Here is a 17745-nt window from a genome sequence, read left to right on the forward strand (position 1 = left end):
TTTTTAGGCTAAATAAACGCCGTTAACTGATGACATACACTTCCTAGTTTTCAGGAGTTTATGGTATTCTGATGGCGTAAAGGACCAGTCCAGCAGCAGGAATCTGACGGAGAGAAAGCAAAGCCATTATTTACAACACTGCCAAAAATAAAGAAAACATGTTTTCCCACAATCAACCGTTCACATGCTTGTATAGCATACATCACATTAGCACTGGGAAAAAAAAATAGAGACATTTATTTTAAACAGACTAATCATTTGGAAACAGGACAACATAGTACAATTGTTTCTAACTAGAGCAGTTGTTTGTTTCATACATAAACAAGAAATTGGCACGAACATCTTTGCCATTTTTTCATTAACACAAAAATAGTGCATTAAAACCAATGGTATGGAAATGCACAAAGGCATTTCAGTTAAGGCTTCTACAGATATTGCATGTTTTGTAATTAAACATCTATTTTGTAAACTCATTCTAAAACTTTCCAAGTAACAAAACAAAAAAGTTCAGTTAAACTCATATTGTGAGGTTTAATGGCATTAAAAGTACTTTGTGAAACTGATAACTAGCCATCAAATTGTTTATCAAGTGTGACTTTAAATGGCAACCTCAAACCTCATTAATTTAAATATGCATATACTTGGACTCTCCCAAAAAGATACAGTGGAAAGGTAAGCCTGCTTTGAAATATAGATCCCATTAAGTTCATTAACTTAATCCCTGCTCAACCATCCAAACAAACTACTGTATTTCACAATGAAAACGAATCTGGCTCTTGGCTAGCAGCACTTTGTCCAAGGGATACTTGGAATGCCAATTCTTAGCAATGCCAGAAATAAAGCAATGATGTTATTCAGGTTTTTCCTGTACTGACTGACGTGATGCCTTAGAACGGTTTTGCCTGAGCTCAGTACTTTATGGGCAAAATTTTGTTTCTTGCCATGCCAAAATGGCAGAAATGTCAAGCAGCAAAAAGAAGCCATTATTAATTTCATCTTCCACTCAACAATTCTGTAAACCAAACACACATCTGGAGAAAATGTGATGGCAATCTACATGGGAACACTTAAGTAGTGCTTCATCCCCCATCTCCTACAGCCAAATCGTGGCAACCTCCAGTGCAACACTGAAGGGGAGCAGCACCCTGAATCTCTCCACATTAATGTACAACGCAGTGCCAGCCAAAATTTAGCTCTAGTTTTACGAAAATACATACGTAAGAACCATTACAATTTACAGAAAAGATTAATGGCTTCCCACAACGAAGTGAATGCCCCAGAATGCAGCCAGCAGCTGTGGAACATCTTTTAATTCTGGTAGAATTTTTTTTTTTTTTATTGGAGGTTGGATGTCTTTTCCTCAAGATTACCACAGCACTCAAAAAAATGTCATAAACACTGAATTTCTGAATTACTTAACTCTGCCAGATGAGCACGACAGAACTCAAGTCCTCAACAGAGCAGCAGCAGCACTAATTGTTCATTTTCCCACCCTTGTTTTAAAGCAACTCAGGTAACAGCATAGAAAGTTACTGGCTCTTCATCAAACCCCTTCAAGTCTTTTTATCTGGCTGCTCTTCGCTACTCTCCAGGGAACTTTGACAACTGCACACCCTTTACAACCGCACTTAAGACACACACATAAAATAAAACAATGCAAAGTCAGTAAGTATTAAAATACACAAATAGGCTTGAGGCTTTTAAGTGATACTTCCTTGATAAATGGATTTCAAACTAACTCTTGCTGATGTCTAATAAGGAGACTGTTTCATCCTGCAATACGTCTGTATTTATTCACACCTGCAGTGCTTTCATTTTGCCATGTTAATGTAAAAGAAGAATAATGTTCACTATCATCACCAAAACCCACCAACTACATCACTACACAGAAGGTGGGTTGCTGCAGAGTTTTTGTTTTGCTTTAGTAAGTGTTCTAAGTTTCTTTTAAGTTTTAGGAAGAAGTTTCCCATTCCATCCTAACACAAAACAACAAATATCCTTTGGGGGGAAATCAATCTCCCTCAAAACAGATAGAAGTAGGAACATTTTTAACATCTGTGAAATTCAAGTTTCTTTAGAAAGAGCAGTGAATAACACTGTAGCTCTTGCCATACAGGGTAAGGAGAAATCAGAACACTAGTTCTGTGCATGGCTTTGTAATAGTTAAGCATCCTGACTGTCAAGATATTACAGGACGTATATATATCCTGTTGGCAACCCAAAAACACCCTGCTTGCCCAAAAGATGTATTTAGGTATTCATTAAATGACCAAACTGTTGCAACATTAAAACTTCTCTTTCCTGTATCTACATCAACTTGAAATAACTTGTTATCAATACCTTTGTCAAGACAACTAAATGAAGATGAAGAAAAATAAAGTGTCCTCTTTTAAGGAATTACTGAACAAAATCCCTGACACTCCAATCCCTTATTCTAGCAAATACTTTTTAAAACAACTAAATCCAGATTATTTTAAGCTTACTAACTTTTGGGGGTTTTAGGTTTCCTAACTCTGTGTTGTTATAATCTTCCTTAGACTACTTTCTTCCTAAGATTTTTTTTAATCTCCAGAGAATATTTAACCAAATCAAGTAAGCCAACTGCTATTGGCATTAGTAACAAAAGCAGACTGTTGGGAGACCGCAGTCAGAAAAGTACCAAATACCTGATCTTCTGCATCTGTCTAGTTCCTTTGGCTATACAGGTAGCAATAGTTATAAAACCACCTTGACTTTATTCACTAATCTACTTTGTAAAATAAAAAGCAAATGTATAGAAGCTTTCAATCACATTTGGAAATTGTAGCATACATAAAAAGATTAAAATAAAATATATACATTATAAAAATACATTTTTTTCTTTATGAAAGTTATAATACATGGCTATAATACACAACGTTGAGCCATCAGTCACAGCTGCAGTATTTGCAGATGCTTGTTCCACACTATGGCTGGACTCTGGGTAAGGTCTCTCCCTGGGGAAATTCCTCAATTTCAGCATGAAACATCAGTTCTAAAAGATAAAAGAATGAAGTTTTCTTTTAAAAAGTTTCACCTGAATACAATTTCATTATTCCTGAAAAATGCCCTGCATTCCCCCAAGTCTCTTGCTTTTCTTACCAGCCACAGCATCAACAACTCAGCAATGGTAAGAGCCACCACTGTCTTTAGACAACTATTGTTGCCCCCCAGATTAACAGAACTAGCAATGATGTTAGCAGCTGATCATATATGATATCATCCTGCACTCAACTGGCACACTGAAACAGAACTCTAAAGTAGATTGAGGGATTGTTAAAGTTTTGACAGTGTCAGACTCAAGAAGGAAGTTTTCAGTTCAGAGACTTGTTCATTTACTGATATATCTGCTATATGTATCATGGCGTAAGTTAGCAACACTAGAACCTGGCATACCATGAACAATACTGCTCACAGCTAGCTGTCTCCTTGGCAGCTCAGGCACAGGAGACAGCCTAACATCAGCTGTGAAGAGCTCCTTGCAGAGAAATTTGGAGATGCACACTAAGCAGGTGATGAGGTAGCCCCTGTGGAGCTCTGTGCTGCTGAGGGTATGGTTTCTCGTATCTGGGTTCCTTTGCATATCTATACTGCACCCTCAGCATAGGTGTACTTTCTGTCTTGCTAACAGCATATTCAGTATATAGACCAGGCTGTGTTTGCCAACAACTTGTCAACATGGTAAAGTTACACAATCTGTACAAGCAATGATGTAGTTTATCCCCTCAAGTTTGAGACTGATGTGGTTTTGCTACCTCATCCTTAGTAGACTAAACTTTCTCTACTATTTGGGTAAGTCCTAACAGAATTTTTCTCTTGAAATTTCTGAAGCAGGTTTTCTAATCTTAGTAGGCATATGTATATATCAAAAAAGCTCATCAAAACCTGAGTTAGATCCTGACACTGGCTTCCCTGAGTAAGTCTTTATTATTTTAAAAATGGGTTTTAAATACAATTAAAACATCTATTATAAATTTTACTGTCAAAGACTGTAAAAGCTGCCACCTAGCTGTTTGGTTTTTTAACTCATTGAGTGAGTTATTAGAAATAAGCAGAGTATCTGGAGCCAGCTGAAATGCAGAAATCTGTACATTAAAATTCTAAAGTAATCTGAAGCAGCATGTTGAATCTTCTTCAAACTCCGAAACACAAATCTGTGCTTCAACTCATGACACTTTTTGGATACCTGTTGACTTGTAAGTTGAAACTTAGGATTTTTATGTACAGTATACTTTCTAGTCACAGGTTGCATGCACTTGACAGAAAAGCTTTTGGATCCCAGTTAGAACAACAAAAGGAAGAGGGCCTAGTCTCTAGGCAAAGCTTCTTCTAAGAGAAGGGACAATTTGCTTGCTCCCTCCTCCAGCCCCGATCAACACAAGCAGTCCTCATTTAAAGTCCTGTTCTGCAGGCACAAATCTGACTTTTCAAAGCTCAGGAGTTCCCAAAACTATTGCAGTATTCTATTAAAAATAACATTGAGCTCAAAACACATTCAGCATTTGCAAAAGGAACATTAATAAAACTAGGGAATTTTCTAAAACACAGGCAGCATAAATACATTTCAAATATTTAAAATACTGTTGAAGTAAACATTACTTTTCCCTTCACCGAAAAAGAGACACATGCTCTTTCAGGTTTCAGAATTCTCATTGCTTCAGCCAGGACAAAGGTGGCTTTTATTTCCTTTTTAAATTACTGATTTTTCTTTATAAAACTAAACACAGACACCAGCATCCTAAGAAGCACTTGCTCTGGAAAGTTGCTAGGAGATGCTTGTTTTTCCTCAGCCACAAAATTTCTCAGGACTAGTCTTGAACACCAAATGCAGAGCACAGCAAATAAAAGCCTGAACAAACAACATTTTGCCTATTAATGTTTCCTACCTTCACTGTGGTCTAGCTCTGGTCGGTAAGACAAGAAGATCCAACTTGTCCCAACTAGAATAGACACTACAAGATTCACCACAACCCATGGCTGAACAATTTCTTCCTCTGTACCTGCCACCCTGGGAAAAGCACATCAACCCATCAGTCAGAGGTTCGCTAGCACATACAGGTTAAAATAAGAATTTCAACAGAGTATCATAAAAACAAGCTTGCTAAGCCAGATGTGAAAACAGAACTACTTGTACTTTCTTCATGGTCTTGCATTGCAAAGGCCTGGTAAAGACAGTGACTACCCAAGACAGCAACTCAGCTAAGAAACATCATTATTTCATAGAGAACGTCCACTTGTAGATTTCAACAGCAAAGTCCTTTTCTTGGCCAAGAGACAAAAAATAGAAATCAAAACGCATTTTCAAATTTTACTGTGGTGAAAGACACCGCACAATGTTGTCAGTCATTCTTACTTTTAAGCACTTCCACATGAAACAGCAAGGCAAGTGAACAGCAAGTTAGTAAAGCGTCTGGAAGCCAATACAAGGACTTGTGTACAGATGCTGTGGAGTGGATGAGATAGGACTTTAACAAAGTTATGATTTAAGTTTGCTGATGCTTTTCTTACTGTCATAACAGCAGCAGGTTGTGGTGTTGTTACTAGAATCCAGGCTTTTTAATAAACAACAAACATTTATAGAAGCCCTTAACAAAAAGAAGAATAATTTAACTGCCCAAACCAGCAAATTTTCATGTAAATGTTTTTATTCTACTTCTCCTGGTCTGTTTTAAAAACTCGTGCTACTACAGTTTAAGACCATTAAATATCTACTTCAGAAAGCACGTGTTGGATGGGATCTCCTAGCATGAAACAATGCTTCATATTTAATACCAGCTGTGTCTGCTAAGCCCATGCATCCTATGGCAGACTTACTTTCATAGTACCATGACATGCATTTCTTGGACAGAATAGACTATCTCCTTCAGAAACAGTGTTGACTCTCTACAGAATGTCCTGCCCTTCAACACGAAAGTGTTACCTCAGTAGGGTCTCCTTTCTCCAGAAAAAGATTATGGCTCCTGCCAGATGACATTTGCAGCATCGTTCCAACAGGCTCTTGTTTGAGGTATAATGGATTTACAACCAACATGACCATACCCATCACTGAGTTCTCATTTTTGCAGTGAAATTTATCAAAGATTCAGGACAAGCTCAGACAAAGGCAGGTTTAGTAACTAAATCCTTCATTAATACTTTCTTATGTATGTTGTATAACCTTTTCAATCTATCAGTTTGACTAAGGTCCTTAAGTGAGCTATGTTAAAATTTACAGAAGTGATTTCTTAAGTTTCCTACCAGATGCTGCCGTTTTCCGAAGGTGGTGTGTAGAGGTTAATTCTGTCACATGTCATCTGCTGGCTTAAGGATAAAATAAGAGCAGCAAAGTACACTGGAAGAAATGGAATTAGTAGTGTCAGATATAACCCCCCAAAATGCTGTCTCATCATTACATGGTAATTATCACTACATTTTCTTCCCTTTCACTCCACTGCTTCCAATGATAGCCACCTTTTAATTCATTCTCTCTTCTTCAACATTTCCTTGACCCATCAAAATCTGGTTTCTGCACTTTTGCAACCTATCAGCTACGTCAAAGGTGGCATCTTGTGATTCCAGTTTTTGCTAGGTCTTTGTTCTGTATTCAGAAGTGGGAAAAGAACTATCTCACTAACAGCCCTGATAATGCTATTGTTGCAAATGCTTTAAAAAATTATGTAGCAGAGTGTTCAGAGCCTTTGAATGCTATTTTTAACTACCAAGGAAGTCACTTAAGCAGAAAATAACCACAGAGGAAGACTTCACTGAAAACAGTATGTAGGATTTTTCCATTTACTGTCTTTTCTGGACAACTTCCTCTCGGCTTCAAAATACTTACAGAAAGAGGCTACTGCTGCTGGGTCTAGGGTAAGAAAGCCCCTCAGTGCAACTGATGCTTTTGCCAAATCAATCCTGGTAACAAAACCAAGGGTCATTAACACAGCCAGTAAAATAATAATATTGTTCCTCTAACAGTATTCTATTGCTCTTTTACTTTTTGCAAGATACCTTTTTTCTGCCTCTGCTACAGTGCTTTAATACACACCTATATCCCACACAAACGACAATGGTCCTTATGCAAATTCAAGAAAGATTGAAACTAAGGAGAATGTTCCATGAGGTTTGTAGCTTTCACACTGCAGTCCTTTCTAGAACAGGGAGGATGTGGAGAAGCCTATCCCCTCTCTAATCCTTACCATTTATTCATTCGCCACCAACTGAGTTATGCTAAAATAACTGCTCATATAGCCTACACCAGCACAGAGGCAATTAAGAATAACTCAGGCCTCCTCCCTGGGAGGAGTCACAATTTCTTCCATAGCACTAACTCCTCTCCTGGCTTATCATGCTGCCATAGAAACTATCTGTAACTAAAAGAAGCATTTATAACTTTGATAAATCTACTTGTTTATGATCTTTTTTGCTCCTCTTTCTGTTCATTTCCCCACCCATAAGCTGTAATGCAGAAACCCCAGCTAAGCCAGGAAAACTGTTTATACAGCTACGGTGCAAACCTGACTAGGGAATGGATTCACATGAAAAGTAACGATACAAACAGTAGTTGTTCTCCACTCCTCTCCCCAACAGAAAACCCCAGGTCAGCTCTTCCACCTGGTTCACCTCACTTCACGATCACACAAACAGTACCAGCACATTGAAGCAGGCAATGGACAGAATGAGTAACAAAGGTCCAGATGCACAAATACACCCTTTATCTGTATAGCCAGTCACGTGTAAAATCATTCTTTAAGTACATCACATTAAATCATCAACAGCAGATCAAAATGTGCCACAGGAAGGAGAAAGGAACATATTGCACACAAATTACATAAACCTTTAAAATATAAACATATTTTACCTGTCAAAGGCTGAGACTGTACTGATAGACAGCAGCAAATAGAACAAACTTTGAGCTGGGTATGCTAGTGTCTTATACTGCTCGAGCAGGTTAGAAATTGTGGAAAGTTGATTTCCTGCCAAAATGTAGATAACAATGATGTTCCATACAGCATACCCAGCAAGGAAGCCATGGGTAAAAAGTCCCATCAATCTGAATGGAGGAAAGAACATTAGACAAGTTTAACATCTTCAATTAACGAAGAACTACAGATAAAAAAGGCCTATGAATCCACCTGCTCAACCCTGCCGCCATGACAGGATCCTAGTCTTTCACAGATTGTTTCCACATGCTTTTCCTGATCTAGTTTTAAGAATTCTAAGCAACAGGACTTCTGCTTCCTCCCTTATCAGATTGCACTAGAACCTGAGCATTTAACAAGGAAAACCTAGACACTGTGCCTGATCCTATGACTACTTCACTTTGCTACTGGTGCAGGAATAGAACACTCTTACCCGCTGCCTGCAGCTTCCCAAGACCACTGTGCTCCTTAAACTTTAACACAATGTTCTTAAACTTGTCCTCAAATCAGTCTTTTCATTATCTTCCTTGCTAAGGAAAAAGCTTGAGAAGGAAGTGCAGGCTTCCAGAAAAAACACATCAGAGAATAAAATGGCTGTTATCTTCCCGTTCTGTACCACAACACGCCCACATATTAAAAAAAATAAAATATTTTTTTGCTATGATGTGCATGCAACCTTATGCCCCAGTCCAATTTCACTCCTCCTTTTTCACCAGCCAGGATCTTTCTCTGAGCCCTATCTGAATTCAGTTATTTTTATGCTGGTCATACAGCTGATGGGTGAATCTCATTTTTTAACACATTTTTTCTGTAGATCTCCAATACTTTTCTTATCAGATCAATATCTTGCTATTCAGATGGTGTTTGAATCTTTGCAGTAGGACTTCCTTAGTTATTCTTTTTATAAGTGGCAGTTCACATGTGATGTCTAGACTAGCAATAGATATTCTTGACAACAAATACCAAAATTTAGAGGACTAAGAAACTTTATACCTGTCGCATCCTGAACCATCATTTACTAGGAATATCCAAAAGACATAGATGCATCACAATGACAGAGAAAAGGTGTTAACTTTCAGGGAGAAGGGAAAAAATCCGCACAAATAATCAGTGCTGATTTTTGCTTATTTACATAAAAACATTTATCTTTCACCTGAAACTTCGGTGCACTGAGAGGGCGACATCTCTGGTAGTCCATGAAGCTTTCACATCCATAAGTACATTGATATTTTCAGTGGTTTTAATCAATTCTGCACGGTCAGCTGCCTGAAAACGACCTGTCAGGACGAGGAAATCAGATTTAGAGAGTACTGTTACCTTCCATCACATTTTCTACATTAATACTTATCAGTGGTAAAAAGCTGTAAGCATCAGAAATTCCATCAGAAAATTTCTTCTCCCCACATCCTGCTCTTTAACAGCTTACATTCATGCCAGGATGAATCTCAGTGTGGAAGCGTCCTTGTGGGTCAGGCTATAGATTTAAGAATGTGCAAAGCACTTTGGGTGATTATTCAGTGTCCCCTGGTACCAATAAAAACTCAAACCAAACAAAAAAACTCTTCCACTTGAAAGACTTTTTGCAATCTAGTAAATGATACTTTCTTCTCCAGGCACTGTGACAGTATTAGGTCAAATAAGCTCAGCTAGGTACCATCAAACAGGCTTTTTCACCCAGACCATGAAATTAAAAAATTCAACTAAAAGTTCTATCACAGCAAAAAATGATTATGTATATTTATTTCCAAATTATTTTTGTTCTGAAAAATTTATTTTTTTTAGATTTTCCCCAATATTGCAGTATTTAGATTTTAAACGCAATAATGGTTCCTTTAATTGCAAGAATGCCCTTAGATTACTTAAACCACAAGAGGTACTTACGATTTTTTTCAACAAATACTTTGCTAACAGGCTGGCTAATTCCAGTGGGAGCAGCAAACACAGGCTGCTGATCTGGACTCTTTCTGTGCTCATCTTCAATGATGTCTTCCTCCTCCACTTCCAGGTCGTTGGAACTGTGTGTTTCAGCTGGCCGAGGCTTCCTATTGCACAGAACATACAATGGGGCAGAGAACGAATAGGAAATAGAACGTAAAACCTGAAGGCTCCTATGAAAATTTAACACGTCTAGTTTCACTGATAAGAACTGATCAAGCTACTATCTGTAACATTACCCCCGTTTATAATTTTAAGGACTAAAACTCTAATGCAGTTAGTTAACTAGAACCACGAAGCTAGTCCTTGATTTTGGTTTTTTTCTCTCTAAATTCTGCCCTGTGTCAAAACAGTAAGGTGGGAAGAAATACATATCAAGAGATTAACAATTAGGAAAAAAATATACCAACTAAATACAAGGCCAAGAAAGTGGATGCTTTTGGAAAAAAGGTGACTAAAATGATTTAAAGGCATAGCTCTTGGAGAAAAGGCAAATAAAAAGGATGAGAAAGCAGTTTAGTTTCTCATAAAAGTAAGAAAAGTACAGTAAAATGAAAGAAAGCAGTTATACTTTCTAATTTCTTTAGGTATGTGGCTGAAATGCTAGGCTCACGTAAATGCACTCAGAACTGTAGTGCATCCAGGTATTTAAAAAAACAAACAAGGGAAGAAAGTTAGATTTTAATCCTGGAAAGAACTGCACACATACTATTTATTGCACAGGCTGAATGGTAGCATGACCGTCAGGATTTTACAGCTGTGTAACATGATGTAAAATACTACTCAGCCACATTAACCATCATAGTTATTCCAAATTACGAGCTATACTAGTTTTGTCTTACTTTGCTCTTTTTCTCTGTTTGCGGATCACTGTTTCTTCAGCTTCAGGGACATCCATGCCACTTCCATTCTGAAATAGGGATGCAACATTTTGCTCGGTAAAAGAAGTCTCAGAATCTGAAGATTTAAAATAAACCACATGAAAGTTTCACAGCTTTCGTAAAAATGGAAATACATTCACTTAAACACATAAATAACTATTATATAAACAGTGGCAAAAGAGTTATGATCTTCTGAGATTTGAATGATCAATCTTATCACTTCCAAAACTGTACTGCCATTATTTTCATGAGGATTTGTACCCTGTGGAATCTGAAATCAGAAGCTGAAACCCTGAGCTAGCATTCCCTCAAAGATTACTTTCAGCTGTTTTAAGTACAAAAGCACATTAAATGTTTTAAGCCAAAATACAAGTTGGCCAATCATATTCGTTACCAAGTTTTACTCAGAGCTCATTCCTATCTACAATTATTTCACATACCAGTGGGTACTTTCTTCTTCTTGCGTTTCCGCTGAGGAGGGACATCATGAGGTTCAGGAGTTAGGGGCTCACTGCTTTCAGACTGTCGACGAACTGCTGCTTGGACGATGCCATCTGAAAACCAGACGAAAAGATCCAGCCACCTTAATTTAGAGCTGCTGAGAAGCAGGCAAGAAAAAGCTGCCTTTTGCTACGTTGCGCAGAACATCTGTATTGGCCCAGCTTACAGCTGAGATGAAAACGTATTGGGTAGGAAATACAAGAGGTGGGAAACAAATGTGTTAAGTAAGAATATATAAAAGTTATAGCTGACAACCCTCCTTTCACCCTGACAGTTTCATGACCAGGAAGAAATCCAAGTATCCAAGAAGTAGCACATTTCCCATTTGGGCATACAACAGAGAAGTGACTGGAAAAAATCTACCACAGGAAAGAATTATACCTCTCTGTTTTTCCTTTCTATGTGCAAAGATTATAATGCAAGGGACAAGAAAAAATTTGCAGTTTGTCATAAGCTGATTTACACAGATGCATGCCAAAGCAAAACAGCATCGTACCAAAGGGAAATTTAAATGATAAACATACACAAGAATAAAGGAGGAGCAGAAAAAAAATCAGCACTGAAGGATGTTTACTCCAGTCTGCGAGATGAATTACTATGCTTTGGAGGAACCACATTTCTGTGAGAGTTAATATGAATTAATCAAATATTCTAGCAAGCAGAAAGACAAAATTACTTCTCCATTTTACATCCCATCTGCCTTTTTATAGCTATTTGAAGTACTACTTTTATGGTACCAACTGAATCTATCTTTGTTTTCACTTCAAGCACAGGTTCTCCCACCTTTTATAAAGCTCTGCTGTGCTAAAATTAACTAGCGAAGTAATGGCCAAAGCTAAGATGTACATTGGACCATCATTCAGCTCAACAAAAACAACAGTAGACAAAACTTAATCTTTGGGAAACCTTGCTAGCAACAGGGCTACTTGTTGCATTTAAAGGTCTTTCAGTGAGCTGTCAATTGTATGCTCTTTTAAGCAAATAAAGGTTTACTCATCAAACCATCATATGGACCCAAATCAACTGGTTTACAGAAATCCACTAAATCCTATCAACACATTCTGCTTTATTAAAATAGATCACTTGTAATCTTGCTTAAAATGGTATGTTTGTTCTGCAAACCCACTTGTAAAAATACAAAGCTCTGGTGCTAGTCAACTTTTAGGCTTTTAACTCGTTGATGATAATGGAATGATCAACTTGTGACTTTATTTGGCCAAGGACTGAAATTGAGCCAATTTGTTAAATGAGGTTTATCTTAGGTCATTCAAAATTCACGTACTTAACACACTCAAAGTAACAAACAGCTTACAGCTGGAAATAACTGTAATGAAGTACCCAAAAATTTTAGAAAGGAAAAAACAGCAGGAATACAGGAACTTTTTCAGTTCGGTATCAAGAAATGCTGTATTAGCAGTACCAGGAATGGATCTAGTGAGAAGGAGCAGAGAATGAAACAAGTTACTTCAGTTAGCATTACAGACTTGTCATAAAATGACACCGCTTTGGGAAAAAAGATTGCAGTTATTCAGTATAAAATAAATGCTAAAAAATTAGCTGAGAACACTACTCAAAAATAGAGCACACCCAGGATTACAAACACAATTTTCAGTCTTGGCAAGACCTTACCTAATGGAGTCTTCCCTTTGGGTTTCCTTTTTTTGGGACGACTGAGTGGAATTTCATCTGAAGAACACAGAACAGATGTATAGGTGCACAGCATGCAGAAACCTCCATTCCCTTTTCTTAACAGCCATTCTATTGCTAGTTAAGAACGGGACTCCTTTTTACAAGTGAAGACATCCTTCACCTTTTACAGGTAAGATGACAATTCACCAGTTCACACAAGCAGAAGGAGTACATAAGATGGCAGAACAGGATAAGAAATATGCACATGCATGCGTGTTAAGTGAAGAACTAAAATGCCCTGAATAATGCTCTGAAGAATAAACTTTTATTTAGAGCACAGTGACTTTTGAGTTACGCTGATTCAGTATGGAAATAGCAAAGAGTAAAAAGAACAAAGGCAACAGACTGTTCCAGCAATGGCAGCACAGGTATCCATGCAGTTTAAATAATCAGCCTGCATTTAGGAAAAGTATAAGGCTCTTTCTTTAAAGACAGGATGAAGTGACACCAAAAGGAACTACCACTGTTTAAAATTCTCTTTAATGCCAGAATAACTCACCTTGGTTTCCACTTCACATTTAAGGAGAAAAGGTGTTGAAGAGCAGTGTGAAAGGAACAAAGATAAGAAAGTAAATTTTGAATCAATTACCGTTCACAATGGCAAAATTCACACTGCTGCTTTTGTGATTAATTTTCTTATCCCTACTCCTAGTTCTCTTTATGAGCAGTTGTGTGTAACTTCAGGGTATGAATAAATCGTTAAGACTCAATGCTTTGTATGACTACCTTTCTTGATTGGCTAGCTGTGGATCAGATTTAAAGCTTTAATCACCTGGCTAATTAAAACTTGTCTTACTGCCTGATATGTAACAAACCAACAAAAGTTATGAAACATTTGAGCACACATTACTAAAAAGACACTATCTTTGTATGTTGTCAGTCACAAGCATCACATTTGCTCTTAGGAAACACTTACTTTGCATTAATTCTGAAGTACTATGTCATAAAAACTATACTATTGCCTTTCCTTCCACACCCAAAAAAACCCCAGTTTTTTCCTTTCACTATGTCAAACTAGTAGACACCTATACCCATAATTCAAGAATAACTAGTCTAATTTCAGAAATTCCTGTTCTGAAGGATTTGTGAGTCAAAATAAGGAACATGAAACAAAACAAAAAGAGACAGAAGAGATTCAAAAGAAGGGCATCAACAAAACCACAGTAGATGTTAACAAAACTAGAACAGTTATTTGTCTGAAACTTTCTGAAGGGTTTATCTCTCAAGACTATTAAAACTGAAGTAACATAGTAAAATTTCTCAGCCTCTGTAGACTTTAAAATGCTTTGTATTCCTTGTAAGGGGTTCTGGGACAACAAACTGGCAAGAAAAGCAATTATTTTTAAAGCTATTATGGCTACTCAGATGTTTATTAAACTTATTTCTCTTAATTTCATTGCTTTTAAAAGTACAGAAACCATGCAGTACAGAACCATGATTAATTCCACAGAATGAACTGGTTTTACCTTGGCACTGGAGGGAGGGCACGAGGTGGGCACTGAAGGACAAGAGAGACAAAAGTCAACTTCTGCTGGTGTGAAACCACCTCTCAGAAAACAGCTATTTTCAGATACGGTCAGAACACACAAAGTATGTTTTACTTTGTATGCCTCTTAAATAGCTAAAGACTACTGATGGAGATGAAATAAAAGGAGAAAATAAAAGCAAAAGTAATGTGCAAAAGACGCAGAAATAATACACTTTTACCAGAGTTCTGACGATGCTGCGTTAGGGACACATACCTAACAGCTGTGTGTGACGCACAGCTTGCATTTCAACTTCACTTGAAAAATTTTCACTTTCCATATAAGGTACTGCTTTCATTGGAAAGTTTATCAGTCGTCCTATTTAAATATCAAAATGCTGCAATAATTTATGTGTTCAATATACTTGCACAGTATAGTGTGAGCAGAGTATTTTCTATTAATGAAATTGTAAATTCAAAACAACAGGAAAAACAATAAAAGGAAGCTCATTTATGAAAAAGACTTTTAAATACGACAAAATAGTAACTTTTATACAATTTTGAAAATATTTACCAGGAGGTCAAACGCAACTAAAATCTAAAACTAAGTATCTCCTGTTAACAACCTGAAACTGAGCTTGTGTACTTTCTCTTATGGAGAAAAAAGAAGGCAGCTTACTTTCAGATTTTTTATTACGTAATTATATCAAAAGAATATACATGAACAAACATCTCCCGGGTTCCAAAAATTCAGTTGATAGCAGCAATGAAAAAGGCTATAAGACTGGCAAGACTCAAGCGTCCACAAACTTACCACTTGTTTCTTTCCCATTTCATTTGAAGCTGTTCCCTGAAAGAGGCACTGTGAAGCGGTCTATACTCCCTCACGCTGAACCTCAGCTAATTCTGAACTAAAAATAAGCTTCCAGCAGCCAGGATTAGCTGGATGTGAACCTTCCTGCCCCTGGGTTAGGGCCCAGCATCGCTCCAGTTTGCAGCAACAGCTGCTCATTCCATGGCAGCAAACGCTCCTCATGCTGAAACCCCGTAACTCCGTATGCTGGTACCAGTTCCAGCGAGGAACTTCTACTTAGGTTTGTTTACCCAAAATGAATGAGCCACCTCCTGCAAGGAAGGGTTGCAGGATTAAGCCTCAAACCTCTCACTTGGATTTTGGCCATGCTGAAGACTGGCAGCAAGTGCCACTCACCCAGGTAGGGAGCAGCCCCCACGGGGCACACTGCTCCCCTGCACCGGCAGGGAAAACAAATGCTGAAAAAGCTCAGAGCTCATTACTCTTATTGTTTCCGACATTCTTGTGGCAGTAATTATCAAATGTTTAGGACAGTTGGTATGTCAAAAACCTAAAAAAAACCCTAAACACTAAAAAAAAACCACCAACCTACAAACAACAAAACCAAAACTAGAAACTAAAAAAAAGGCAAAAAAATTTCCACCTTTTATACAGCATTTGCTACCTGCACAGTGGTACATCTGTGCTCTGCACTACCTCGCTATTTTGCTGCCTTCTATAAAGCAACTGAAATGTGAATTAATTTCTGTATCGTTTTGTATCGTTTATTCCCTGCGCCAGAAGAAATCCCATGCAAGCCGGCAGCGAAGGCTGGGCTGCCCCACGGGTACGGAAGTGCTCAGCTCCGCCACGCGACTGCCCGCACCCGCGTTACCGCCCGCTTCCAGCGTCTCGGAGCTGCAGGAACCCGCGCGAGTGCGGGCACAGGCTGCCGGGGGCGCTCGGGCCCCCAGAGGCGCAGCGCTGAGCGCCCCGTGCCCCCGGCACCCCCAGCTCGGCCATGCCCCGCGCCGCACCCCAGCTGCGGGCAGGAGCCGCGGGCACCCGAGCGCGGGCACCCCGGGCGGGGCCACGCACCGACCCGAAGGTCTCAGAGCGGGTCACCGGCTCTGGCACGTTTAACGCTTTGCGAACGCGCTGTCCGGGCGGCGCGCGCGGCGACAGCACAAAGGCGCGGCGGAAGCGCCGGCTGCCGCCCCCCGCAGCGACCAGCACAACCGCGCGGCCGGCCACAGCGGCGGGGCGGCGCCACCGAGCGGGGAGGGGGACCGTGCCGCCGGGTCGCCCCCGCTGCACCTCTTCGGAAACGACCCCCGGGGCGGGCCGAGCTCCCGCCGCCGCCGCCGCCGGTGCTCGCCGCCGGGCGCCCCGGGCTGCAGCCCCGCCGCCCTCGCCCCGCCGCCTCCCGGAGGCGGCCCCCGCCGCGGGCAGAGCTGCTCGCCCCGGCCCCGCCGCGCCCTCACCCCGCCGGGGCCCGCCCGCCGCGCCGCCATGCCGCGCCCGCCGCCGCCGGGAGGAGCCGGGAGGAGCCAGCGGTCGCTTCCGCCCCGCCCCGGGCTGCGGCAGTGCGCCTGGGCCCGGCCCCGGCCCCTCCTGCCCCTTCCGCGCGAGGGCCCAGCCCCCGTTAGCGGGGTTTCTGCTGCACTGGGCAAAGGAAGCGCTGCACCGCGAACGGAAAAAGTAGAAAACGAATGTGATAAAATTCCATTCTAGCACAGATGGACAGGATGCAAATGCCACTCCAACAAGGGCACCTTTCTTTGGTAGTAGCACAAGCCGAGCCGTCCGTAAGCAAACACCTGAAAGGCAGGAAAACAAAATGCCGGGCTAGGCAGGAGTTAGAGCAGCAGGAAGAGCCAGCACCAGTCTCGCCCCCCCACCCCACCCCGTACCGACCCCAGCCCAGTGATGCACGGGGACTCCAGCCATCCCACTCCTACCTCTGAACAAGGAGTACTGGGCCTGACTCTAGAACAAGCAGGTACACCTGTAGCTGCAACATTCTAGACTTTTTAAACTGCTTTTGCGGATTTTCCTCAGGTGAGGCAGGCCAACAGAATACTGTGTTCCTCACGCAGCACAACAACAGCTGCAGTGCTAGACAGAGAGTAATGAACTGCTTTACTACAAGTGCTGCACTGTTTGATGAGGAGAGCATGCTAGTGTAGAGCAAACCAAGAGGAAAAGGCACTTCTGGCTTCCGTCTTCAGCAAGTCCACGTTCTGTCAGCTTTTACATGCCTGAGTTGATAGAATAAAAGAACAGACAAGCTAGATGTACTGTGAGGACAACTGTGGTTTCTAGAGTAATTCTGATTGTGATACCACTCTGTCCCTGTCTTAAAAGCTAAACAGGAGAAGCAGCAAACCAATACTTCCATAAACGGCACCCTTTGCTCAAAGGCAGCATGCTGAAAGAACATGCTGTGGCCTGAATATTGACTGAATAGCATTTGCCAGTAAGGCTTCTGGAGCGCACAGCTATCACAGTACCAGAATGCCCACAATAAAAAAGAAGGGAAGGGACTTTCACATAGCTACGTAC

At 40.2% G+C, this 17745-nt stretch overlaps 1 protein-coding gene across 6 annotated transcripts; it reads right to left on the reverse strand.

The window, feature by feature from the left end:
* Positions 1-219: 219 nt before the first annotated feature.
* TMEM237 (transmembrane protein 237) lies at positions 220-17673 on the reverse strand. Of its 6 annotated transcripts, none has more exons than XM_080400198.1 (13): positions 16665-16709; positions 14389-14420; positions 13422-13432; positions 12863-12919; positions 11173-11286; positions 10694-10808; positions 9798-9958; positions 9070-9193; positions 7856-8047; positions 6836-6909; positions 6256-6349; positions 4905-5026; positions 220-3013 (listed from the first exon to the last, which is right to left on the reverse strand). In XM_080400198.1, exons 1-13 carry the CDS (start codon positions 16692-16694, stop codon positions 2946-2948), a joined length of 1194 nt encoding a protein of 397 aa, XP_080256324.1. In that variant the 5' UTR covers positions 16695-16709; the 3' UTR covers positions 220-2945. The 6 variants fall into 6 exon arrangements, with proteins under 6 accessions (XP_080256324.1, XP_080256325.1, XP_080256323.1 ...); XM_080400199.1 differs by lacking the exon at positions 16665-16709 and adding an exon at positions 15202-16221; XM_080400197.1 differs by lacking the exons at positions 13422-13432; positions 16665-16709 and adding an exon at positions 17142-17673.
* Between the last annotated feature and the right edge of the window lie 72 nt (positions 17674-17745).

This window comes from Falco punctatus, assembly GCF_963210335.1.
Source record: "Falco punctatus genome assembly, chromosome: 8".
In the NCBI taxonomy this organism is placed as follows: Eukaryota; Metazoa; Chordata; class Aves; order Falconiformes; family Falconidae; genus Falco; species Falco punctatus.